Source organism: Copadichromis virginalis, linkage group LG18 (genome assembly GCF_057382275.1).
Source record: "Copadichromis virginalis isolate Kocher_CV1m ecotype Utaka linkage group LG18, C_Virginalis_male_GT1.1, whole genome shotgun sequence".
Lineage (NCBI taxonomy): Eukaryota > Metazoa > Chordata > Actinopteri > Cichliformes > Cichlidae > Copadichromis > Copadichromis virginalis.
The window spans coordinates 37633478-37660752 of record NC_140635.1 but is presented as its reverse complement, the minus strand read 5'-3'; the positions used below and the strand labels follow the sequence as shown (position 1 = coordinate 37660752).

Below are 27275 nucleotides of genomic sequence, written 5' to 3'. Positions count from 1 at the left end.
TGTGAGCTGTCGGCTTCCAGCCCCGACGGCGTGTTCGTGCCGTCGCTCTTTGTGTTCACGTCTTTCTGCAGACTCCGTTTACCTGCTCGTTAATCGTTTGGTGTTTGAGCTCTTTGGTGGTTGTTCACATAGTTTTGTGAGCTTTACACTGAAATTCTGCTGTTTCTGGCAAAATACATTTATATTGTAGCATATATTTATATTGGATTTTTACATGATTTAAAAATCGATATTGCATTATTCAAACTCAAATCAATTTGAATCGGGAAATAGTTTTGTTTTTAAACCCACTCCTGGAAATCAGTGACCATAGCCAGCCCTGTTGTTAGTAACTGGAGCTGGAACAAATGTGTAGTTCTCAGAATTGTTTCTTATTTCTCCGTCTAACAAAAGGAAACTTTGACACATCCCATCATTGGGCTGGTGCATCCCTGTGAGCACCTACAGTAACACATTTTGCTGTTCATACTTTTCTGGCTCGTACTTACATGCTTGTTGATGATTCAGTTCGCTGAATACTTGCTTGCTCTTCTAGGGGGAGGTTTGGAGAGAACTGGGAGTATCGTTCGTGTTGAAGCCCACCCAGAGTCCAGATCAAACAAACCAATAGTGAAACCTCCGAGCACTGATGGAAGCGGCTCCTGGCGATGGAGACCACCAGAACAAAGAGCTTCCCTTCGGCAGTCGGCTTTCAACCTCAATGACCTGAACAGACACACGGACAGCTGCGATTCGCTGAAGGACGGTGGATCGGTGGATGGGAGGAGGAGTGTCATGGGGACAGAAACAGAGAGCGATGGGGGTGGGGACGCAGGGGGCAGTGGAATGGGAGGAGGAGGAGGTGTCTACACCAGCCATCCACATGTTGTGCACCCGTTACATCCCTTACATCCAAATAATCCCAACAACTACCAGCACCTCAGTTTTAATCCTAACAATTCCAATAATCCCAGTTTTAACAACGCTCACGCTAACTTTAATCCTCCTTCTAACAACTCGAACATGCCGTTCACACCCACTGCCACCTTTGCTCCTCCCTTCCACCCCCACCCTCAAGCAGTCACCACTATCAGGGTTACACCAGTGGAGGCGACAGCTGCCAGCAGTGACGGCGGCTCGGACTGCCAGTCGGTTGCCTCATCCAGCCGTGAATCCACCTTGAGAAGGAAGAGCAGCAGCAACATGGTCCACGTCCAGGATCGAGGGCCTACCCCTGAATTCCACAACAACCACCGCCTTTGTGATGACGGCAACCGCCTTGACAACGAAAGCAGCAACCGCTTTCACGAAAACCTGCGAAGCTTTCAAGAGAACCCCATTCACCCCAACCACCCCAACAGGCAGCTGCAGGGAGTGTTTGGGCGTCCAAGCCCCACCCCTCCCCCTACTTTACCCCGCCCAATCCTGACTCACACTCCCCCGCCTACTTTTGGGCTGGCCTATAAAGAATAGCATGTTCAGTGTGAGTTATCCATCTATAACTACAATTATAAAAACAAGTAAACCATTCTAGACCAATGGGACGTTTCTGGAGATGATGTGAACAATCTGCTTACCACCTGCAGCCAATAGGACATGGTAAAAGACATTCACACGTTCTCAAATGACCAATCAGGCTACAGTAGATGGCCACTTTTGTCCAGCTTATTAAATTCTGTTAGCAGTAGGTTAGAGATCGACTTGGGTTCACAGGCCATAGACGTCGAGTCATGACTGCTCCCAGTTTGCTCCTGGTCAACATACAAGGAGTCGGTTGGACTGAGTTTGAGTCAACATTTCTTCTTATTTTACTACATATTTACATATTTTTATCACGTATCGCTACACTTGCTTCGTAGGCACAAAGATAAGAGGCTTAAATAAACTGCTGGTCTACGCTGGTATTATTACCCTGCCAGTGAGGACAGATTCACACTAATGACTCGCTTTTCTCTGGCTACAAAGCTCAGCTAAAACAGGGGTGACATTTCTACACATCCACGTTTTTGTCACACACAGGTAACATCGAACATCGTAACCACATGCCCTTAGATGGAAATTTGTATTCAAAGCCTATAACTGTGATTGTGTTTGTACATAAGAGTGTGGGCAGCCACAGGGGAAATTAAATCCACGGTCTTAATTATGTCTGGACTGCAAAGAGTCCCTTCTGGGTAATAACAATATATCTTATTTGATGGTGGTATTGTGTTTGTGTTGAATAAGAACAATATCAAGGGGCATATATGGTGTTTAGATACTAAAACAAGCACTTTTTCTCATGCTGTGTTTTATTGGTGCGCAGTGTATAAATGATTCTTACTGTGTGGTAGTTGTACTGACACACGCAGCATCGCCTGCACAAAGGAAGTTCATTCGTTTCCTGTTCTTTAGTTTGATTTCCCAGCTTTATGACTTGGTATTACAGCCACTCTAAGGACGAAACATGGAGTCATTACAGAATAAAGTTGGAACGGTTATGAGATAAAGTTTTATACGAAAATGTTTTATGATTAAAAAGATAATAATTATACGAGCACGCTGAAGTAACAGTGAGGATTTGTACTTTAAAGTGAAGAACGAGTAAATATAAGTGAAATGCCACTTTGTTCCGTTTTCAAAGGAAATCAGAATATTTTAAGAGAAAAAGACTAAAAAGTAAAAAGTGTACAGTATAATTAAAATGTAATTATCATAATTTAAATAACATTTTCAGGAAAAGGTCAAACTCTTAAAATAATCAAATGTAATTTTATTATATATGTTATTTTCAAAACATATAAATGATAAAAGATAAAATATTTCCATTAATAATACTTTATTATTTTACAAATAAATCACCCATTATCGAAGATTTTAAAAAAACGTTGGGAATAAACCAGAGAAAGGTTTTAAAAATTCTTTTTTTAACACTTCCCTGCTCTCTGTTCACATATTTATTATTTATTTTTTATAATGTTTCGCAGTTGTGGAAATATGAAATGAAAACTTTGTTTTTATCTCATACACTCAAATACTTTAATACTTGCATGTGTGGGTGAATTCATAGAGTATAGACAGTATTATTATTATTATTATTACTTTTTTCACTCAGTCATTGATGTCAGTGGAAAAAAATGTTTTTGTTGTTGTTGTTTTCTTTTTAAATGTATAGATTGCCAGTTAGAAGAATATTTAATAGACATTTTCTTAACCCAGTGTTTACATTGTTCAATAAACTTTGTGCCCAAGTGCCATCAAAGAAAAGTCCTGTAGCTGTAGGCGAGTCACATAGATACCACGTGTTTGTGCAGGACTCTACTTTGTTTATCTTGATGAGAATCTGCCTAGAAACAGCAAAGTGACGTTGGGATTGTGAAAACATTCAGAAAGCACCAACATGTGCGGTGGGTGATTTCCAGCTGCTGTGCTGTGTAGATATCTATATACTTTCTGTACGTGTTTGCTTGTGCTCCAGTATTTCTTTGCTTATTGCAGCTGTCAGTGCAGTGAATGATAACGTTTGATGCTACTGGAAAGACTGGGCCTGTCGAGCTGTTTTTAAATGGTCAAGCGAGCTTTAGTAATATAGTAAATTTCAAAACAAAAGTTGACATAAATCGCTTTCAGTCAAAGATCTGTGACATGCTAACCACATAAGCACAATGGAAATCAGTGCAAGGCGAACTAAGGAGGAAGTAGAGGAGCTTGATAGGAATCACGAGGGAACCTCAGAAGATTATGGCAGAGGACTAATATGAAAGATACTTTTAGTTGTTACCCAACCAACAGACAACTTGAATGTACCCTGATCAAGAAGCACCAGTTTGATGATTTCCCGGCCGCTGAAGTCATTTTTGTGTTTCGGTTGTTTGTTCGAATTCTTTTGTTGTTTTTGTTTTTTCGAGACCAGCTAAAGATGTTGTGTAAATTTGAAATGGTGTGTAAGTTGTGGAGGCTTCTAGCATCATCACATTAAAGAGACACTGGTTAACAAATGCATGTTTATTTGGGCCAATTGAAATATCAGAAGTGAAAGATATTTCTGAACACAGTGAATGATGCAGCTATAAAAGACTGCGTGCTGACTGACGGACGCATCACTGTCCTCGTCTCTGGATCGCCAATAAAAACACAAATATATTCTGATTCCCTGGAGGTAGGGTTAGAGTTGTCCCTGAGAATGCCTTCGACTGCAGTTACTATCAGTTCTTTGATCTTCTGGTAATCGTTTTGTCTCTTTGCTATGAAAGATTTAATCTGGTAGGTATTTCCCACTAACTGAGCCCTGCAGTTCATTTCAGCAGTGGAAGTTAACTAAGTTTCTAGGTAAGCAGCAGTTGGTGAGCAGTGTATGCATGTGTTTTTAGCTCAGAAGGTTTGGTGAAGTTTGTAAGGCTTAAAAAAATTCATTTTTTTCTACTGCTTTACAAGTTTACAGGTAACTTTGTCCTGTTAATGGGAGAATGCAGAGTGGACGTACACGTATGAAACTGCAGCCAGAACACGTGTAGAATTGTTCCGACATGTTTGTGGTTCGTGCTCTGCATGTGATTCCAGTTCAGCTGCGTTTGACACGAATGCTGTGAGCGGCATGAGACAATGTTGATCTCTGTGTACAGGCCTGGAAAGAGAACAGTTTAAAGTGAGAGCAGGTGGAGAGTCACTTTGACTCGCCAAAAACCCAAAAGCCCAAATATTTCAAAGTGAACGTTTGCATTCTAAACATTTTATACTTGTGTGTCGCTTGGATGGAGTGAAACGGGCTGTGATAGTTGTGGAACAGAAAAATTGGTTTATGATTTGTGCTTGAAGGACAATTTGGAGTTTTATTAAGCTCTGGCAGGGACGTCATTCTGCATCTTAACATTCATAACTTGTGACTGGAGGTCATAAATGATTCTCATCTGGTTTTTTAAGCATTTGTATATTTCTAATATGAATATTTCTAAACACTTCTACTTCATTTTATCATTGTTACGATGTACAGTTTGATACTGGAGGAGTTTGGATGATGATACTGAAAAGCACATGTTGTCAGTTGATGAAGGTGAAGGACTTTGAGAGTCTGGGGATTCGATTTAAAGTCTGAAGCACACAACGACCTGCACCTATGCTCAGATGTAGTTGGAGTGTAATTTGGAACAACGTGGAATTGTTTCAAATAACATGGAATAATACAGTAATGATGTGGATAATCCCCCTGCCAATCGTGCACATGGTGTCATGGTGAGCCCAAGAACTAGAACTGTACAAGCCAAGTGTCCCTGCACCTGATCATTACTGTCACCGAAGCAGCTGCCAGGCTCCTCTTTATGCTCTGCGCGGATTTCTGGTTCTAATAATAACTTCATATAACAACAAGGGTTTTTTCTTTTTTTGCACCATCAGCCTTAATTTATAGTACAGTATAAAATCTCTGTGGAGCCATAGTGGGCCATGGTATGTGCTGTTCAAATATGCTGTGTTTGCACTGAATATTACAGCCAAGCAGACCAAAGCCAGTTTTTCAGGTCTGTGTTGCTTTAGTGTGTAGTTATGTTGTGGGTAGGTGCACAGTGCAAATTACAGCATACACTACAGTGTTGGTACATGGCTCAGTACTATGAATCAGTAGGCATGGTTTCACATGACCTGTTACTAATCGTGTTCACTGAAAGTAATATTTGAAGCGCTTCTCACAACTTATGTCAAAGTTGCAACCTTACAGTGTTAATTTGAGCTTACCTCTGTGTGTCACCATGGTGTGGAGTGTGTTATCAGACTAGAGTCTTCAGTGCACAGCGATCTTTGGTTTGGGAGTAGTAACAGTTATTAGCTAAGGACACCAGGGTTGCAGGTTTTTTCAGCTAACAGCTACACGGGTAACCTTCTTACGCTATCCTGCCTGTTGTTACACGATGTATGGCCTGCTGTTTACAACACATCCACTGTGTTCATTTAACCATCTGGTGAAATTATGTCCTAAAAATGTTTGATACAATGTAAATTACCCATAACTGAAACTATTTAATAATTGTCTTATTTATAATTGTAGGGTTATTTTTGTCTTTTTTTTGTTCAATCTCTCTTGATAGATACAATGTATAGATATTTTATATTGTTGTGTGTGAATTTTTTATATCTGCTTGTAAAATTTGTGGCTAATTATCATCCGGTTGTTAAGTGATGACGTGTAAACCCTGCTTCCAGGTGCAAACTACACTGTGTTCATTAAGGCTTTTGTCGTTTTAACGTGTTGTAATGCTTTGGATCTTGTTCTGTTTAATCTGAACAAGCCCCTAAAAACAGTCAGTGATCACTGCCGGCCTCGCTGGGTTTTTATTAGCTCAACTACAGCTCGTCGGCTCACGGTTTACCAGACGCCACATATTTGAACAGGACAGAAAAGAATCACTCGTAGGCTGAGAAAGATTAGAATGTGTGCATGAAGCTGGGGACCAGGATGTTTTCACTACAAGTAATACAAACCATGCAGCAGTAGTGCTGGGATGGATCATCTCAGATGGTCTCCTGGCTGAAGTTTGGTCTGTTTTCAGCATCTTTTTCCTGTCATGTGATTACATTTGTCTCTGCCCATCAGAGGCTCTCGCCGTAACTTTTACTGAGGAGAAAAAAGTTAGTGTTCATCCTCCAGCTTCACTGTGCTAATGCACTTATGTTATCATAACCATTGCTCTGTAGCTAGCCACCAGCATTATATAGCAGCCAACTTCAGTAACCCTACAAACTGTTGTTTAGTCTTCTGTCTTCATTTATGTTGTAAGTAATAGGGTTAGGGGTTAGGGATTTCAGAAATCCCTCAGCCAAAACGTGGTGTATCATCTTTACTTGGACGCTAGTGAGCTAACTGCCTGCTAACTGCCTGCTAACTGCCTGCTAACTAACTTCATAAATCCTTTTTCATGGATTCCTGGATGTTAAACTTTATTGTGACACCTGGTAGAGCAGCCACACAGTTTGTAACTCTCAGTGATGCTGCAGTGTTTGAGTTTGGACCCGGAAACAGCTAATGATGTCAGACTTCAGAGGCAGATTGCTACCATGTGCACTCCTGTGAGTCAGTATGACCTACAAACAGGAGTCTCACACTATCACATGTTGGAAATCAGATTTTTTTTTCAGGATACTAAAAACATGAGTTACAAGTCAGTCAAAAAACCAGTTGCTGCAGTTAAATTCATCTTGTGATGCTTCAATCCCCACTGACGTCTAACGGTTAAAAAAAAATGTTGACACTGTGGTAACAGGCCATCTTATGACCTGCCTAAGAAAAATATAACAAAATTGTCTCTGGCTGAATGAAGAGCCCGTTTTATCAAATCCTGATACAACTGGTAACAGTTTGTTGTGCATATCTGACTTATTACTAAATTGTTTCATGGTTGCTACAAATATTTGCTTGCAAAATGTCAATAAAGACAGAGTTTTAACCACAGGTTGCTCCAGGCAACTTGTTTAGGGTTAGTTGTAGGTTTCAACAGAAGAGGGCCTGAAAACTGAAGGCTCTGCCTCCCATTCTACTTTTAAATACTCTAGGAACAACAAGTAGGCCTGCAGAGCGAGAGCGAAGTGCTCTAATAGGGTGATATGGTACTACAAGGTCATTAAGATAAGATGGGGCCTGATTATTTAAGACCTTGTATGTGAGGAGCAGGATTTTGAATTCTGGATTTAACAGGAAGCCAAAACAGGAGAAATCTGCTCTCTCTTTCTAGTCCCTGTCAGGACTCTTGCTGCAGCATTTTGGATCAGTTGAAGGCTTTTCAGGGAGTTTTTAGGACTTCCTGATAATAATGAATTACAGTCGTCCAGCCTGGAAGTAATAAATGCATGAACTAGTTTTTCAGCGTCACTCTGAGACAGGATATTTCTAACTTTAGAGATGTTGCACAAATGGAAGAAAGCAGTCTTACATATTTGTTTAATATGTGCATTGAAGGACATGTCCTGGTCAAACATGACTCCAAGGTTCCTCACAGTGTTACTGGAGGCCAAGGTAATGCCATCCAGAGTAAGAATCTGCTTAGATACCATATTTCTAGGCTTTTCAGGGCCGAGTACAATAACCTCAGTTTGATCTGAATTAAGAAGCAGAAAGTTAGCGGCCATCCAGGTCTTTATGTCTTTAAGACATTCCTGCAGTTTAACTCATTGGTGTGTGTTATCTGGCTTCATGGACGGATAGAGCTGGGTGTCATCTGCATAGCAGTGTAAATGTATGCTATGTCTTCTAATGATGCTGCCTAAGGGAAGCATGTATAATGTAAACAGAATTGGTCCTAGCACTGAACCCTGTGGAACTCCATAATTAACCTCAGTGTGTGAAGAGGACTCTCCATTTACATGCACAAACTGGAGTCTATTAGATAGATATGATACAAACCACTGCAGCACAGTACCTGTAATACCTACAGCATGTTCTAATCGCTCTAATAGGATATTATGGTCGACAGTATCGAACGCTGCACTAAGGTCTAGCAGGACAAGCACAGAGATGAGTCCACTGTCAGAGGCCATAAGAAGATCATTTGTAACCTTCACTAAAGCTGTTTCTGTGCTGTGATGAGCTCTGAAACCTGACTGAAACTCTTCAAATAAACCTCTGCAGATGATCTGTTAGCTGTTTGACAACTACTCTTTCAAGGATGTTTGATATAAAGGAAGGTTGGAGATTGGCCTATAATTAGCTAAGACTGCTGGGTCTAGAGATGCTTTTTGAGTAAAGGTTTAACTACAGCCAGCTTGAAGGCCTGTGGTACATAGCCGATCATTAGAGATAGGTTGATCATATTTAAGATCGAAGCATTAATTAATGGCAGGACTTCTTTGAGCAGTTTTGTAGGAATGGGGTCTAAAAGACACGTTGATGGTTTGGAGGAAGTAAAATCCCCAGTGTGCCCTGGAATGCTGTTGAAGCTCTACCAGCGATGGGAGCTGAGGATTTTGTGGACCGGGGTCTCTGCTGGGTGTTCCCACCCACACCCTCACCGTATGTTTAGGTGCAGCAGGTCTGCCCAGCTCCTCCCCCACCATCTGATGCAAGTCACCACTAGGTGATGATCAGTTGACAGCTCAGTCCCTCTCTTCACCCATGTGTCCAGAACATATGACCACAGGTCTGATTATACGATTACAAAAAGTGATCATCGACCTGCATAATAGAGCGTCCTGGTGCCACGTACACTTATGGAAACCCTTATTCGAACATGGTGTTTGTTGTGGACATGCTGTGGTTTGCACAGAAGTCCAGTAACAGGACACCGTTTGGGTTCGAATCACGCCGCTCCAGATCTCACTGTTGTTGCCTACATGAACATTAAAGTCTCCCTGTAGGACAAGTCAAGTCAAGTTTATTTATAAAGCACATTTAAAAACAACCGAGGCTGACCAAAGTGCTGTACAATAAAATACAAATATAAAATACAATAAAGGGGACAACAGGTGGAGCACTTTGAGGACCCCACCCCGAGACTCCAAGAAGGCGGGGTACTCTGAACTGTCGTTCAGCACAGATGACAGTCAAGATCTGTTTCCAAACCTGAACCCTCTCACCCACAGTTAATACCAAAATCCCCACCCCAGCCCACTGCCTCTCACCGAAGGCAATTCCAGACTAGGACAGAGTCCAGCCCCTCTCCAAGAGACTGGTTCCAGAGTCACCACTAGTGTCACACACTCAGGCTCCTTCCCAAACAGAAAGGTGAATACGCGTCCCAGTCGCCAGCCGGTAGGCGGGGATCAGTCCATATTTGGAAAAATATGTGTTTTTCACAAGACTCCAAGCTGGGGTGAAGTGGTGGTTAGCCAAGCTTCTTATAAAGTAGAGGAAAATAGCTGGCCTTTCCAGGGCTCATAAATCCTGTAACTTATATAAAGTGGACGATCAAAGTCTGTGTTCACAGAAATGTGGAAGGACTTTGTTAGTTAGTTCTTTTGGACAGGGAGGAAATAATGTCCTGTTTCCAGAGTTTCCTTCTTATTGAGGTTTAGACCACTTAGTGCTATTTTACTGTTCGTTCATTACACGAGCCCAGCAGGATCCAAATAAGCAATACCAAAACAAAACTGAAGCTGTAAAGTTATCTTAATCTTGTTATACTTTTAGGGTTTTTTCTATCAGATTTATAATAACTGGAAGATAAAAGATACTAGCTCTTTGTAATGACTGGCAGCAGCATTCATTTCCTGTTTCTATGCTGTACATAGACATTTGTATCTTTTTGCTCATCAGTAAATCTTCTATGCCAAACCGCAGTGTTAGGTTTGGGGTTTTAGCTCTGTGAAAATGCTAAAGTTTAGCATAGACTGCAAAATATTTTGAGCTCGGCCTGGAGACGCGGGCCTGCCTGAACTTTGTAGTGCTCATCATTCCAGTCTCCTCGTGTCATTCTAATATCCTCGGAAGCCAAGCTAACCAAGCTTCAATGAGCAGCTAGGATGAGCCAAGCGAGCACACTATCACTACCCACTTCCTCTTTTTCAGTTATTTTTATAATATAGTTAGGTTGGCTAGCAGCTAAAAAACTGTGAATTGATTGGCCAGTGCTCAGCCTTTCAGCATCAGCAATGCGAATCAGCACAGTTCACAACTCACAATTTGGCAGTGCGCTATGTCACACCACTTAAAGTCAATAAGAGGCAAGAAAGTTAAAGCCTGAAACTCGAGTGACTCCTGCAGCTGTAGGGCACACTGACATCTGCACCAACCAGATAATCCACATGTCTACAAATCTTTCTGCAGCTAGCACCATCATTTCTAGATGACTGATGGAAAAGGCAGACATAGAATTTAATATCATAGAGAGAAACGGTGTCATGTTCTACATTCAGTGGACATGCTCACGTGTACATGGTATTGTACTGTATGTATACTGTGTGCATGTTTGCTGGGTGGTATGTTTCATGCTCTGTTTCTTTTATTGTTACAGCGTTGCCAAAACAAACAAACAAAAACAACAGCAACACATTTATTATATCATAATTAAACTATCCAGATTTTTATGGGAATAAGTTGCTATTCTTGAGATGACACGACATCGTCACTGTAAAGACGACCAACTTGAATATAAATGTGCGGTGTTCTTCTGGGAAGTTCAATCTTTGTAAAGGTGTTGTTGGTAAGCTGGTGTTTTTGTTGTGTCCTGTTTGATTCTGGATGCTCACATTAAACATAATGAGGTCATAGTATGTAGAGAAGGTACAAAAGCTCAGGCTGCAGAATCACAACATTAACACTGCTACTGAGAATAATCAGCATCATTTGTAATTTTAGTATTATTTTCATGTGTTATTTGCTTTGTTGTGTCACATTAGTTAATGCTAAGTGCCAGTTCATGTGTGTTTTATTACCAAATCATTCCCATAACCTGCCTCTGAGACTAAATGTGAGCTCCATGTGAAGAGAATTACTGGACTTGTCGTATCTGTGACTGTAACAACACTTCTAATGAAAACAAGCTCTGATCTGGACTATAGGACTGTCTCTGTGTGCAAAGCAGGTCAATGTTAAGGGTCTGAGTGTATCAGAATGAACAGATATGAACTGAATTTGTAAAGAAGTGGAACATTGGCAGTTTGCTGATAATGATGTTCTGCAGTGGTGTCTCTGTAACTAAATAAAGCTTTGATATCACGCTGCTTGGCTTTCTTTTATTGTACTGGCCTGTTGATGCTGCATCTATAGGACACAACTGTTTCTGCCCACTTTGATTGATTGATTGGTAATTTATTTCAACATGTGAACAATATACAGGTACACTTTTCACAAACACAATGTGTAACAACATATTCAACAGGATGACCTTACCAGGGGTTCAGATACCACAGCAGAGAACTGGGCTCCAGTAACACTGAGAGGAATCTTGGAGTACTACCTTCGACTCCATTAAACCAATCTCAAGGAAAACCTTCATCTGCATGGTTTTCCAAAAAAGGACGCGTCTGTTATCCATCCTCATCCTCTTGATCTTCTGCACCTCACAGTAACCTAGTGTCCTTTGCTGCGAGGCTCTTTAAAACTGAACAGCTTTACTATGACTGCAAAAGAAAACACGTAAATATATATATATGCATGCATCATTGTGTTGTTTAGTAATAATATAATGTATACCATTCTATAAAATGAGCATTGATCATTTAAATACTGGAAGAACAAACTAGTGTTACCACTTTGTGAAACAGCAGCTGGCGACATGTGGGACTGAAAATTGCTGCACAAATCTGTTAAACACTTGATTTCTGCATAAATATCAGTTTTCTTTCTTATTGGTTAAATAATGAAGTGAGTGTGTTTTGTTATAGTTATTACTGTCTGGCAAAATGAGGCGGTGCAGTTGTGGTGGTGTGGAGAGGAAAGGGAATAGAAGCGCGTTTACAAGAGTGTTTCAGCCTGTTAACGGCTTATTGAGCGACAATAATAAGGCCTAGTTCGAACATTTAACATCCTGATCACTTGTGTGTGTGTGTGTTCCTGTCTAGCTATCTTTGTGAGGACCGAAATCTGCATTCTACTACACTTGTGAGAACCAACAGTCACTTGTGAGGACACACACACACCGGTCCTCACAAGTTTGAATGTAGTTTTAGTGTCAGCGTTACAGTTAGGTTATGGTTAGGTTTAAGGTAAGGGTTAGGCATTCATTTTTAATGGTTAGGGTAAGGGGCTAGGGAAAGCATTATGTCAATGAAGGTCCTCACTAAGATAGCTGAACGGGCTTGTGTGTGTGTGTGTCTGTGTGTGTGTGTGTGGGGCCCGGGTGGAGTGGAGTGGGAGCATGGGATGTTTACTGAGGATATTCTCCTGTTTGTGTGGAGTTACAGCATTAGGGAGCATGAAGAAGAAAAGGCAGCAGAGCAGTCAGCAGGAAAGTCAGACGGTTAGCGACCTGAATACACACACACACACACACACACACACACACACACACACACACACACACACACACACACAACAGAGAGACAATGAAAGGAGGGAGTGAGGATGATGGCGATGGCTGGGTAATCATTTAAAACCATCTCACACTACATCCTGCTTCCTTTTACAGTAGCTCCTCGCCCTCCGTCTCGTCCTCCTCACTGCTGGTGCAACCTTGTAATCTCAGCTGAGTTTCCATGGTAATGCCATGAGGGAGAGGAGAGCAGATAGACTGGGGGTGGGTACTCGATACAGAGGGAAAGAGAGCGATCTGGGCTTTATTATACACTTCCATGCAGACATGCAGTGTGTGTGTGTTTATGCAGTATTTATATAGTGGGTCCAACATGTTACTTGTTATGTGTGTTTTTGCACAAAACACTGAAATATTCTGCAGACAAAACTTTGATTGGTTGGTCAGAAAGTCACCATGGCAACTATGCCAGAGAGCTCAGCATGAATGCAGCACACTGGAGCTCACACACACTAACGAATGCAAAATGGACGTGTGACCGACTCAGGGTTAGTCGACCAATCAGGATTTGTCCCCAGAAGGGAACTGCAGAGGCGTCTGTAGTGTGTGACAGTGATGCACATCAACCATGAGGACCAAAGACACAACTCTGCCTCTTTGACCACATCGTGTGTTTTGAACCTGCACTCACAGATCTTTGGCGATTTGGAGACACTTGTTTTAAATGCAGCGGGACGTTACTGAAAACTCATTTAAAAGTCAAGATTTCACAGAATCTCATAAGGTTTGAGTCATTCTTCGATGATCACATCATATGCTGTGTAAAACCATGGACATATCCTAGATCACAGCAGTTTTGCCAAGTGGGGCTAATGTGAGCATTAATACCCATATGCCTGCAACAGAAGGGTTCAACCTTGCACTGGTCAAGTGGTTATATGTTAGTTTACTATGACAAACTCTACATACAACCAGTCACTTTCAACGAACTAGAAAAACCAAACTATCGTCTTTCTTCATGCCGCCTCCTTCCAACATAGAGAGAACGCTGCTGCCACCTGCAGGATGGGCGTGCAGCAGCTTAGCTCATACATGAATAACATGCAGAATTTGCTTCAGCTGACTAGTATATCTCATAACTAGTTGGACCAATAGCTAGTTGTGCACATATGGGGTGATTGGTTCTTATACAGAACTTTAGCTAGCTGAGCACCTAAAGCACTTTACACGACTTGCCTCGTTCACCCATTCACACCAGCACCTTCCTCTGTGCTCTTCCTCTCTAACATCCTCACACCATCATGCTGTGATGGATCCATCAGAGAGAGACTTGGGGTTAGCATCAAACTTTCCTTTTTGCTAAAGCATATAGTTAGGGCTGGACCAGGTGACCCTGAATCCTCCCTTAGTTATGCTGCAATAGGTGTAGGCTGCCGGGGATTCCCATGATGCACTGGGTGTTTCTTCTTTTGTCATGATGTGTTAATGACCCTAACCTCTCTGCACTGAACCATACTTGTTATTAATCTCTGGCCACGGGTCCTGTGGGGCTTGGCGGTGCTACTGCCGTGGGTCTGGATGGGTCTGGGCCCCCTGGCCTTGGTGGGTTCCAGAGGGCGGGGGTGCCTACTGTGGTCAGCAGGGGAGCTGACCCAGGGAGGGGCTGCTTGCCCCTCCCTTATTTCGATCCCCAACTGCCTCCCTCTACTCGCTCCACCACACCCACCCACACATGCAGGGCCTTGGGGTGCAGGTGTGTCACCAGCAGTGTTGGTCAAGTTACTTGAAAAAAGTAATCAGTAACTAATTACTGATTAGTTCCCCAAAAAAGTAATCCCGTTACTTTACTGATTACTTATTTTCAAAAGTAATTAATTACTTAGTTACTTGTTAAAAACACGATTTACAACCTGAGTAGGTGATAAAGCGATAGATCTTTCAGCCCAATTCTACTTTTTCTGCATAATCCATCATACAAAATGTAATCAAATGGAAAAGTCTCTTTTTAAAACTTGTTTTATCAGTTTTAATCTTTTAACTTTATGCATCAAGCAAAAATTTAATTATATGCAACATTCTCTGACTGGAAGAAATTAGTTTAACATTGAAACCTATTTTCTGCACATTCCAGCTCATAAAATAAAATATTTTTGTGTTTACACTCAGTCTTTCAAATAGATGCAAGTAAAACACAGCAGAAAATAAATAAAGTCAAAGACTCAGCGGTCCTGTTGCTCTATTTTCACCTGTAAAGCAGGAGTGGGGTAGGCGGAGGTTTACCCTGGTGCAGGTGTGCCGCGGTCAGTGGAAGAATCCGCGAGTTTCTCTGAGTTTCCCATTACGTCGTAGCTACTCGGTGCTTGTTGGAAGTTTAGGGGTTTTTTCGCTGTAAAAAGAAGTTTTCTTACCACGCACAGCGGACACTAATGTTTTTGTCACTTTTTATGGAATCAAACTCAAAGTAAGGTCAGTACTTCCACGCTTTAAACGCTGCACGCTCATACTCTCTCCCACAATCGATATGTGATCCATTGTTGATCTGCACACAGCTGTTGTCACCAACGTCGCACTCGCTTACGTCACTGTCATGAGACATTCTCGCAAAAAATCACGGTTTTAGTAACGCAGTAACGCAGCGTTCCTACGGGAAAGTAACAGTAATCTAATTACCGTTTTTGCAATAGTAATCCCTTACTTTACTCGTTACTTGAAAAAAGTAATCAGATTACAGTAACGCGTTACGCGTTACTGCCCATCTCTGGTCACCAGGGTGCAGGGGAGACACTCCCCACCGTCTGTCCCCTTCTGGCCACCTGTGCCTCAATTTTATTCCACAACTTAGACATGCACATTACTCACACTCTCATAACACACACATATTAGTGATGGGATTTCCGGCTCTTTCAGCTCCGAACCGGCTCTTCAGGTTGTTTTGTTGCTTTAATTAATTTATTATTAACAATAATATAAAATTATGTACAAAAGGAATTACTAACGTAAAAAAAAGTGGTTTTATTTATATATGTTTATATATAAATATTTACGGTGGCCCCTAGAGACAAAGCACGTACAAACTCCAAAACACATTTCTAGCATGAACTGAACTTCCAAAACAGAGCTACTAGATCACTTAAATTACACAATTAAAAGCATGAAAGCATATGTGTATTGTTTGTGTATTTATACACAAGCATTCATATATAGTCAAATAATTCTGAGTTTGTACGTGCTTCGGAGTTCGTACGTGTTTTTACGTGTTTTGGAGTTTGTATGTGTTTTGTCTGTAGGGGCCACCGTAAATATACTTTTATTTATTCACTCCACATAAAATTTAATAAATAAATCATATAATACAAAAACCAACTATTCACATTTCAACTTTTAACTATTTAAATCCATCCGTTCGCTTCCACTTATCCTTTTCAGGGTCGCGGGGGCGCTGGAGCCTATCCCAGCTGTCATAGGGCGAGAGGCGGGGTACACCCTGGACAGGTCGCCAGTCTGTCGCAGGGCCAACACACAGGGACAGACAACCATTCGCACTCACATTCACACCTAGTGGCAATTTAGATTATCCAATTAACCTATCCCCACAAGCTGCATGTCTTTGGACGGTGGGAGGAAGCCGGAGTACCCGGAGGGAACCCACGCAAACACGGGGAGAACATGCAAACTCCACACAGAAAGACCTGATGGTGGAATTGAACTCAGGACCTTCTTGCTGTGCGGCAACAGTGCTAACCACCGTGCTGCCCCTATTTAAATTTTCGGCAAAAAAAAGTAAATAAATCTGTCTCTCTTCCACAGCATGTCTTTATCCTGACTTCCTTCTCTCACCCCAACCAATCACAGCAGATGGCCCCGCCCCTCCCTGAGCCTGGTTCTGTTGGAGGTTTCTTCCTGTTAAAAGGGAGTTTTTCCTTCCCACTGTCACCAAAGTGCTGCTCATAGGGGGTCATATGATTGTTGGGTTTTTCTCTGTATGTGTTACTGTAGGGTCGACCTCACAATATAAAGCACCTTGAGGCGACTGTTGTGATTTGTTGTGTAAATAACACTGCATTGAATTTCATTACAGATCACAATGTCATCTTCAAACATGATTGATCAGGCCAACGTATCACCACTGTGAACATGACCGGGCTCAGAGCTGATCCCTGATGTAATCCATCACTTTCCACATCTAAACACTGTTTTGCTGTCCTCATACATGTCCTGCACCACCCTCACATACTTATCCGTTTTTCCTGACTTCCTCATACAAAGACAATACAACTCTGTTACCTTCTCCATACTCCTCCATCAGCAAACATCACATGTGTAGCACTATTTCTTGGTATGAACCCATACTGTTGCTGTGACTTATCAACTTGATTCCTTCTGTAGTTGCTGCATTTCTATCCTGTTTTTGGAAATCAGCAGCAGCATACATGCTGTCACTGTCCAGGACTGTGTTAAACAATCTGGTCTACAAAAAGCCCACAGTCCCAGATTTCTCCACATGTCATCTGGACCAACCACCTTTCCACTCTTCATACATGTCATCACTTGTTCCTCTGCACTTTCATACCCACCATCTGTCCTCCATCCTCTTGTTCTTCATTCATCGGCTGCTAAGTATTCCTTACATCTTCTTAACATCCCCTCGTCACTTCTTAGTCAATTTCCACCCGTCCTTGATAAATGGTCTGTATTTATATAATGCTTTACTAGTCCCTAAGCACCCCAAAGCGCTTTACACATCCAGTCATCCACACATTCACACACTGGTGATGGCAGCTACATTGTAGCCACAGCCACCCTGGGGCGCACTGACAGAGGCGAGGCTGCCGGACTACCGGGCCCTCTGACCACCACCAGTAGGCAACGGGTGAAGTGTCTTGCCCGAGGACACAACGGCCGAGACTGTTGGAGCTGGGGCTTAAACCGGCAACCTTCCAATTACAAGACGAACTCCCAACTCTTGAGCCACGATCGCCCTAATCTGCTAGAGCTTGATCTGCGAAGCCAACTGATACAAGTCATTTTCTCCTTCCTTCCACAGCTCGGTATAAGCCTTTCCCTTTGCTAGACTCCACCTTCTTCAGCTCCAACCAGCCCTTTGAATACTTTCCTATACTAAAACTAAAAACATTCCCATTCTTCTCACGAAAAAAAAAAAAAAAAAAAGTATTGTGCACCTCAGTCTGCTTGATGTCTCCACTCTGAATCATTTTCACTGGGTGAATTCTGTGCACGGTGCTTCCAGCAGTGTTAATACCATTTCCTGTGCAGTCACTCTGCATTAGTAAATAAGATGAGATAAAATACGTCTTAAACCCATTTTTATTCTTTGGCTTTTGGCCTCAGCGAGACTTAGTTTGATTACAGAAAAAACTAATTCATTTCGTACTTTTTGCTTTACATCTTATGTATTTGTATTATTTAGTTTTGATGTACAGCACTTTGCGTCAGCTGTTGTTTTAAAGTGTGTTATATGATGATGATAAAATTCTTATTCTTCTGTTTTTAAACTAATTTCAACAACAAGTTTCTGCAAAAAGAAAAAGAAACAAACAGAAAATTGAACATGGAGGAAAAAGATCATTGAAATTCTGTAAAATAGCCATAAAGCACAGAAACACGGATTTGTTTCTGTGACAGGACAGTGGGACATAGAGCTGTTCAATAATCACACAGTGACCCACTGTGGCCGTTTCACACACAGCAGTCTGACAGCGCTGTGCAGCTCGACGTCACATGTTGGAGGATTTTCTCTACCATCACGGCATCGATTAGGAATACTAAATAAGTCTTGTGTTGTGACGAGGCTTCACACAGGTAAACAACAGGTAAACAACAACAACAACTAAATAAACAGGCACTGCTGTGTTGTCCCAAATCTTTTATTGTAGCTCCCAGAACAGAAAAACTTCCCACTTCAAATCTCCGTCAGTACTTCATGATCATTTAGTCAGCACAGTGTCACACCTGCACACTCAACCATAATCTGAGGGTTATGGCTCAAAGACAGCATGTCATCGAAGACGTGGCCACGCCCCCTCCGCTCCTCTGTCATCATTGATACTTTGTTGCATAGTGTTCATCAGAAGTGGCCTCTGCTTAGCAACAGCGCTGCCTGTGCGCCACAACCATCTGAGACAGGAACGTGACCTGTGACCAGGGCCGAGTACTGAAAACCCAACAGTGTTTCTCTTGTTTGTGCTTCACAGGACAAAGTCAGCAACAGCTTATGGCTTAGTACAAAGCACCGCAAGCATCTTCTGGAAATAAGAATTCTTCTCATCTCTCCAAATTCTTTTTAAAAAATCTATTAAAAAATCTAAAAGTTGTCTCTCAGTAAAGATTCTACTTTTCAATGTTACAAAGGTTCAGTTCACATTGACTCAAAGTTTCAGCAAACAGAAACACCAGCTAGTGTTACAGGAGAAAGAAAAATCAGACATATTCACACGGCTGTTGTTACAGTAAGTGAGGACCACACGTAGTGTTTACTGATTCCTACAGCATTTTCACCGCATCATCATACATCATCATCCTCGAGTGAAGCGAGGTGATTTATTTTTACAGAACAAACAGAAACGATGTTTGAGTCTATATCTGGCCTTCAAAATAAGATTTGACATTATTGTGTGTGTGACAGGGTGGCGTTGCGCCTCTACAGAGAGGCTGGATTTCCACAGGAAGGAGCCACTGTTATAAACGTGGGGGGGCGCTGCCCTCACAGCTCAACAAGCTGAGGTTCAGCTGTGCAAACAGAAGATCCAGCTAGGAGCCGACAGAATACAGTTTGATGTAGTGAGATAACAAAACGAAAAGAGTCAAACACAGTCTGCAAAACTAAACTACAGCTCACACAACAAGAAGGATAAGCAAAGATCTGTCCGCACATAACAACGCATTACTCACAAACACACACACAGTTCATGTGTTAGCATATGGCTCATCCTGGAGTCGACACTGAGTGGTAAATTCACCTGATGCTAAGGAGGAGGGGAGGAAGGAGGTGGGCGACACGCGTCACGCCTTTGCATAGAGTCCTCTCTACACTGAGCAGCAGCTTCGGCTCTCAGCCGGCATTTGATTTGGTTGCTCCGACACTTTAAAGTGTGAAGCTTCTTAACGTGCAGCTACAGCTCTTTTTGCTGAGAGGTACAAGACTGTGCGAGTGCAACACACACTCGCACGTCACAGGGAGTGGACATCGGCCCAAACACACTCAACTAAAACACCCTGAAAACAGGAAAACAAAAGAATGAGCCCAAACCTGAAAGAAACACAACAAAGGTAAAGGAAGCATGTTAGTGAACATCATCTCACACACTGACACTAAAAGGGAGATTTAAAGGGAGGGATGAAAATGGGGGGAGAGGGGCGATTGTTGCCGTGACAACTCAATCATTTCTCTGGAGAGGGGCATCATCATCTGAGCTCAGATGGTGCTGATGCAATGTCAGTGGGTCCCTGCTCCATCACAGCGGTGACTGCCGTGGCCTACGTTTCTGTGGACGCAAGAGCAGAGAGACGATTGGTCAGTGTTCACAGGTGACCTGACAGGTGATCACTCCCCCTTCATCTCTTATGAAACGTACGTTCTGATAAGGAACATCTGCAGTCACACATCTGTCTGCTCCCAGCTGTTGGCGGCTAATCTAAGCTTTACATCACTCCCACTTTCCCACGCCGTCAGGCTGATTGTCACGTCACTGGTCTAGGCCCTCTGGCCTTCTTCACGTACTTTAAATCTCGCTGTGCATCTGTCATTGTTCCTTGCAGACATCTTTGTGCACCCCACCTCCTCCCCATCGCTCCATCTTCATCTCCACCCCAGCGTCTGGACTCGGGGGTCCCACCCTAATCCTCATCACGTTCTGCTGTGATGGTTCCCTAAGTCTGACCGCCTCACCTCAAACTGAGCTATGCACATCATTCCTGCTAATGATCGCTCTTTATCGCAACCCTGTGGATGACAGAGGGGCTGAATCAGGTGACCATGAAGCACCCCACATGTGCATTTAGTTCCTCAGGTAGGTGATGTCAAAGAAAACAGACTCAGCCTGGACCGGCCTCTGCCACTGCTCTGTGGTCCAGTGTGATGCTCCGTGCACACAGCTGCAGATTAACATCCTTCTATCACAACCAGCTACAGTATGTGCAGCTGTTTAAACACCAAACAGCTGACCATGACTGCCTCCCGACTCATCAGTGCACAGCTAATGAAAGGTCACACAGCAGCTGTGTGACCTTTCATTAGCTGTGCTAAGACTGATTTCCCTGTTCAAACTACGACTGCAGGGAGTCGGGCAGAGATGCATTTTATACGTTCGATTTAGGGAGTTCAATTCTTCAAATCTTCTAATGGGACGTAGAAGCCATGAAACTGGTTACCTGTAGGCTCGTCTTTCCACAGGTCCTCCATCTCAGGAGCCCTTGCTGCTGCAAAAACAGAAACACACATGCTGAAGTAGAGCGAGAACAACACTGAGTCACAGCCCTCTGAAGGCACAGCGAAGGTCAGCTTTCAGGAATGAGATGTGTACCCACTCACCACCACCATGTGCTGCTTCTTCTTCTGCGACTGTAAAAAACAAACATTGAAACAACATTATTCTCCTGCCTCAGCACTGTGTCAGTGCTGTTGGTCAGCTAGCACACGTGCTGTGAAGCACAGGCTCTCAGGAGCTTGCTGGACTTTGATCTGTCCTGATGGCTCAGCTATCAGTGCTGATGGAGACATGAGACAGGCTCAGGCTTGTTACAAGTGACCTCCATGACCACTCAATAGTTCCACTGAGGTTAAACTGGACCCCACAGACAGCTCACTCTGAGTGTCAGCACCCACACCTGAGCCATGCTGCTGATGCTACCTTAGGCAGCATCATTAGAAGACATAGCATACATTTACACTGCTATGCTGATGACACCCAGCTCTATCTGTCCATGAAGCCAGATAACACACACCAATGAGTTAAACTGCAGGAATGTCTTAAAGACATAAAGACCTGGATGGCCGCTAACTTTCTGCTTCTTAATTCAGATCAAACTGAGGTTATTGTACTCGGCCCTGAAAAGCTTAGAAATATGGTATCTAAGCAGATTCTTACTCTGGATGGCATTACCTTGGCCTCCAGTAACACTGTGAGGAACCTTGGAGTCATTTTTGACCAGGACATGTCCTTCAACGCACATATTAAACAAATATGCTTTCCTGAGTTGGAAACTTTAACTGATATGTGTCAGTGTGTACTTTTTCTCAGGAGCTTCAGTCTTACCTGGTTCTGTTTCCTCCTCAGTTATTTCTTCCTCAGTGGTCTCTTCTGTAGGAGCTTCCTCTACTTCAGCTTGCTCCTCAACAGCTTCTGCTAAAGGAGCCTCCTGCTCCTCTACAGGAGCTTCCTCAGCAGCTTCTTCTGCATGTGCTGCCTCCATTTCTTCTGCTGCAGCCTCAGATTCTTCTGCAGCTTCTTCCTCCTCAGCAGGTTCCTCTGATGGAGCAGCCCCCTCCTCCTCCTCTTCTACTGCTGCCGTCTCCTCATAAGCTTCTTCCAAGCGAGCTGCCGCCTCCTCAGGTGGCTCCTCAACAGCTTCCTCTGTAAGAGCTGTCTCCTCAGCCACCTCCTCGTCTGTGTCCTCCACTGAATCAGCGAGAGACTCTTCCACCTCTGCTGCAGCTTCATCCTCGGCCTCCTCCACAGCCTCTTCTGTGGCCTCCTCCGCGGTCTCCTCTGTAGCCTCCTCCACAGCCTCCTCCGCGGTCTCCTCTGTAGCCTCCTCTGTGGCCTCCTCCACAGCCTCCTCTGTAGTCTCCTCTGTGGCCTCCTCCACAGCCTCCTCCACGGCCTCCTCCGCGGTCTCCTCTGTAGCCTCCTCTGTGGCCTCCTCCGCAGCCTCCTCTGTAGCCTCCTCTGTGGCCTCCTCCACAGCCTCCTCTGTAGTCTCCTCTGTGGCCTCCTCTGTAGTCTCCTCTGTGGCCTCCTCCACAGCCTCCTCTGTAGTCTCCTCTGTGGCCTCCTCTGTGGCCTCCTCTGTAGCCTCCTCTGCGGCCTCTGCTTCTGTTTCCTCCTCCTCCTCTGCAGGCTGGTCTCCCATCATCTCCTCTGCAGCTGGCTCTTCTTCAGCTGGAGCAACCTGAATCAGCACAGTCACATTAAACCATATTCAGACATTATATGGCCCCAACCAATCACAGCAGATGGCCCCGCCCCTCCCTGAGCCTGGTTCTGCCGGAGGTTTCTTCCTGTTAAAAGGGAGTTTTTCCTTCCCACTGTCGCCAAAGTGCTGCTCATAGGGGGTCATATGATTGTTGGGTTTTTCTCTGTATCTATGAAGCGCCTTGAGGCGACTTTTGTTGTGATTTGGCGCTATATAAATAAAATTGAATTGAATTATAGTTTTGCTGCATCTTACCAGCAGGCTGCACCAACTATAGAGAGGGATTCCTGTCACTACAGCGTTACCGGGTCTTTAACCTGAGCCGTGTCTTTATCGCTCAGGCTAACGTGGACGCCGGGCCTTCCCTGCACATGGACCAATCAGGCTGTCAGCATGACTCTGGACCACAGAGCTTCTGTTTATGCAGGGAAAGCCTCACATGAGCCGGTGAACAAACGAAGAACATGGCATTCATGGAAGGATGAACTGAGCAGAACATTTATTTATTTATTTATTTATTTAGGACAGTGCATGTTAATGAACATAAATGTAAAAAAAAAATTACATGAATGTAAACATACCAGATTATAGCCAAGGGCTAATTTCCATCTGTTGTCCTAGAGGACACTGGCATTGTTGCCCAGTGTTTGTGTGTTCCTATGTGCTGGATGTGTGAGGGTGTTTCTGTCAGACTGGTTGGGGGACACAGATCATCAGAGACACACCGAGTTTGTTCTGCATGATGTGGCTCAGTTTCCTTCAAAGCTCGCAGAGCCAGGCCTGCCCTCCTGCAGCCCACCCAGCAGCTTTGGGAAAGACACTCATTTTGGACTTTTTACTACATGTTCATAACGTTTAGAACTTTTTCCGTTAATAAAAACACCCCTGGGTCCATTCATACGCCAACGCAATGAAGTGAAAGGTAAACAGCTACATGACAGACGTTCCTGTTTTTTACCATCTACCATAGAAACATGGATTTGTTTATATCCATGTTTCTATGGATTAAAGAAACAAATTCTAATCTAAAAGTTTCAAACCGAAGTCAAATAAAAGTGAATAAATGAACCTTTTCACCAAAGTGCAGCTCAGAGTTTCAGAAAGTGAAAGAGTCTCTGCTCGACACACTGACACGGCAGCACACTAATAACAAACACACATCACCTCCTCTTCCTCAACGGCAGCATCCTCCTCTTCTGCAGCAGGCTCCTCCTCCAGCACCTGAACAACAACAGGTAGACCACCAGAGTGTCACCAGCAGGCAGGAAGCGCGACAGAAATAAGAGTGAAAGGTTTGTCAGTATAACCTCATCGGCCTCAGGAGGAGCCTCAGGAGCTGATTCTGATGCAGCTTCAGGCTCTGAGGAAACAAAGTTCCCACTGTCAGATCGTTAAGCACTGCCTGTGCCTGATGTGCCTTTACACACCGAGTATATCTCACTATGACCTAACAGCTGACTCTGCTGTCCACACATACCTGGTGGTGAGGGTGCAGCTGTGTCTTCTGCCACAGCAGCTTCAATCACATCTTCCACAGGAACAGGGTCAGGCTCCACAGCAGCTGAGGAAGCAAACACACGTGTAGATCACAGAGGGGCCTTCATGTGTAACCAAGGACGCTGTGGAAGTGTCCTTAGTGTTTCAGTCCTCGTCGGTCACCTTCAGGGTTGTGTTATCGCACAAAGGCCAACACAGACACTTATTTAAAGCTCTGGTAGGTCCCGAGTCTGCAGCGAGGTTATTGATGCAGCTCTCAGTCACAACGAGGATCGACTTCAGTCCTCATCACTCTCCTTGTTCAGTAACAGGAGTGCAGGCGAACGGTCTCACTCCCAAAGCGTCTCATTTTACAAATCGTCGCTATATTACGCTTCCAGGCATCAACACGTCCCAATGTTACGAGATCGGAAGATGAGGAAACATGAGAACCGTTTGGAATGAATCTACACATGTACGTTTGTTTTACTTAAATGATGGTGAGGGATAAGGTCGGGCTGGAATACATGGCTGGGACGTGTACGCTACTGGATCTCATCCATAACTCGGTGCGTAGCATAAGAACGCACAAGGTCACCTTTGGCGTTCCTCAGGAATGCCGCGGGACGTGACGAATCGTCGGGATGTCACGCCTCTGGAGTGAGGACGGACTGTCGCTCTTTTGAATGGAACCGAGTTTGTGGTGTTTGATAGGCATATCCCTCGGGACCAACCAGCCGCTCTATTTGGCCCTCGCCAGCTTCTGACACTGTGAGCGATCTCCGTGTTTTCCTGGACTGTTCATTTAAGCTGGATAACAAGCGTCCTCAGTAATCTTTTACCAGCTGTGCCAAACCTATCCATGCTTTAGTGACTTCCACATTAGGTTACTGCATTTCCCTTCACCCTGGTCTCCAATCCGTCCACCTTCATAGACTTCAGCTTGTTGAAATCCTCAGCTTGTCTCCTAACTGGAACATTTGCTTCCATTACTCCAGTTCTTGACTTACATCGGCTGCCCATCAAATATTGTATTGATTTTAAAATCTTGTTGCTTACCTTTAATATTATAAATAACATTGCGCCCAGCTATCTCGCCGACCTTCTTAGCTTGTATACCCCTGGTCGAGCCTTAAGATCATCTGGTGAACTAGTCTTGGTCCAGCCCGGGTCCCACCTGAAGCCCGGGGCCCACCTGAAGCCCGGGGCGATCGTGCTTTTGTCTCAGCTGCACCGAACCTCTGCAACAGTCTTCCTGTTACTATTCGTGCCTCAGACTCTATTCAATCTTTCAAAACACGGTTAAAAACGTACCCATTTCATTAGTTTCACTAGTCAGTGCCCTTATTTCATCTATTTTAACTTTTTTACTGCATTATTTCTTATTCACCCAGATAATATTTTATATTTATGAACCGATCTGTGAACCGAGGCCCGATATCTATTGTATTTAGCCCACTCTCCTGGTTTAACGAGTGCTTAGTATTAGTACTAGTGCTTGATTTTGCACTCTGTTGATGTTTGATGACAATGACTTACTGTATTATTGTGACGCACTCTGGCCTACCTTTGGTTTTAAATGTGCTATATAAATAGTGCGAGTAGGAAGCACAGCCGTTTGCATCCACATACTGACACGCCTGACTGCACAGGTGGAGTAGATAACGTCACACTGGTAACAGCTGTGTGTGGATGCAGTCCAGCTCTATTCAAACCACGTCAGCTGTGTTCCTCTGACCCTGACACGTCCTCCACGTGTCTGCATGGATCCAGCACAGACCATCAGATGTGGGACTTTGGAATAATGTTGTAAATGCATACAACCTTTGCTCCATATTTCAGTCACAGGTGAGTGAAACATGATTGGTGCTGTGTGACCATGTGAACTGGAGGACACGACACACCTCACAGCTGTGTCTGTTCGGGCCCATAAACATGAATAATAATCTTTCTGTGAACTTGTATAATTCTCACTGTGCTCACAGTTGTACTGTCAGTGTGTCTTTTGTGCGCTACCTTCAGGTGTGGCTTCAGGATGAGCGGTCTCCGCTGGTGCAGCGGCCTCCGGGCTGCGGGAAGTGACGACAACATTCTTCTCTTTCAGTCCTACGTGGGATGATGCACATGTGGTTTGCAGGAAGCACGTGTGTGCACAGTGTGTCACAGGACATGTACTGTATGCATATGTGTGTACCCGGCTGCATGTGTCAAACACGTGTATGAATGTGTTACAGTTCGATCAAAGGTTTGGGTTTCATTTGCTGACATATTACAGTTCATCTTAAACTGACAAAAACCTCCAATAATGACCTTTGACCTCGAGGTGTGTATAGAAAACAAGCATTTCTTTGTCCTCAACTTTAACTGGAACCAGCAAAGTTAAAATGTGAACATTAAATAAAAAACTAACAGTTTAGAGCACAGCTCATCAGCAAAGGTCAAAGGTCTCGGCTGTTAACCCCAGACGACTCATTAGAAAAAAACATGTAGGTTTAGGTGTGTTTAACCCTGATAGCCACGCCCATTATTCCTGTACAGCCTGTGGTTAACGTGCTACATCAGGGGGGCCCAACTCCAGGCCTGGAGGGCCGGCGTCCTGCAGGTTTTAGATCTGACCCTGGGTCAGCACACCTGATCACATGATTAGTTCATTCCCAGGCCTCTGGAGAACTACACGACATGATGAGGTCATTTAGCCCTTTGAATCAGCTGTGTTGGATCAAGGACACACCTGAACCCTGCAGGACGCCGGCCCTCCAGGCCTGGAGCTGGACACCTGTGCGCTACATTAATGACACT

General features: G+C 43.7%; 2 protein-coding genes and 1 long non-coding RNA gene across 3 annotated transcripts in view; 1 reads left to right on the top strand and 2 right to left on the bottom strand.

Moving 5' to 3' along the window:
* LOC146688528 (phospholipid phosphatase-related protein type 4-like) overlaps positions 1–3177 on the top strand; it is a 70964-nt gene extending 67787 nt beyond the window's left edge. Inside the window, exon 11 of the mRNA XM_085438741.1 lies at positions 536–3177. Within this exon, the coding sequence (XP_085294867.1) occupies positions 536–1452 (917 nt within the window). The 3' untranslated portion in view covers positions 1453–3177. The remainder of the gene's footprint in view (positions 1–535) is intronic.
* Positions 3178–18717: 15540 nt separating this feature from the next.
* Positions 18718–24218, bottom strand: LOC146688527 (uncharacterized). The gene is made up of 5 exons (XM_085440316.1): positions 24165–24218; positions 22121–22976; positions 21397–21426; positions 21237–21284; positions 18718–20350 (listed from the first exon to the last, which is right to left on the bottom strand). The coding sequence occupies exons 2-5, from the start codon at positions 22938–22940 to the stop codon at positions 20343–20345; spliced, it is 906 nt and encodes a 301-aa protein (XP_085296442.1). The 5' UTR covers positions 22941–22976; positions 24165–24218; the 3' UTR covers positions 18718–20342.
* Positions 24219–24240: 22 nt separating this feature from the next.
* Positions 24241–27057, bottom strand: LOC146688526 (uncharacterized). The gene is made up of 3 exons (XR_014916589.1): positions 26493–27057; positions 24478–24561; positions 24241–24360 (listed from the first exon to the last, which is right to left on the bottom strand). It is a non-coding gene; the product is annotated as an uncharacterized LOC146688526 (long non-coding RNA).
* Positions 27058–27275: the final 218 nt, after the last annotated feature.

Coding starts and splice junctions, on each gene's coding strand:
- LOC146688527 (XM_085440316.1), bottom strand. CDS start 22,940: ATGATGGGAGACCAGCCTGCAGAGGAGGAGGAGGAAACAGAAGCAGAG. Junction 21,427..22,120: donor TGAGGAGGAAACAGAACCAG/GTAAGACTGAAG, acceptor TGTTTTTTACAG/TCGCAGAAGAAGAAGCAGCA. Junction 21,285..21,396: donor AGAAGCAGCACATGGTGGTG/GTGAGTGGGTAC, acceptor CTGTTTTTGCAG/CAGCAAGGGCTCCTGAGATG.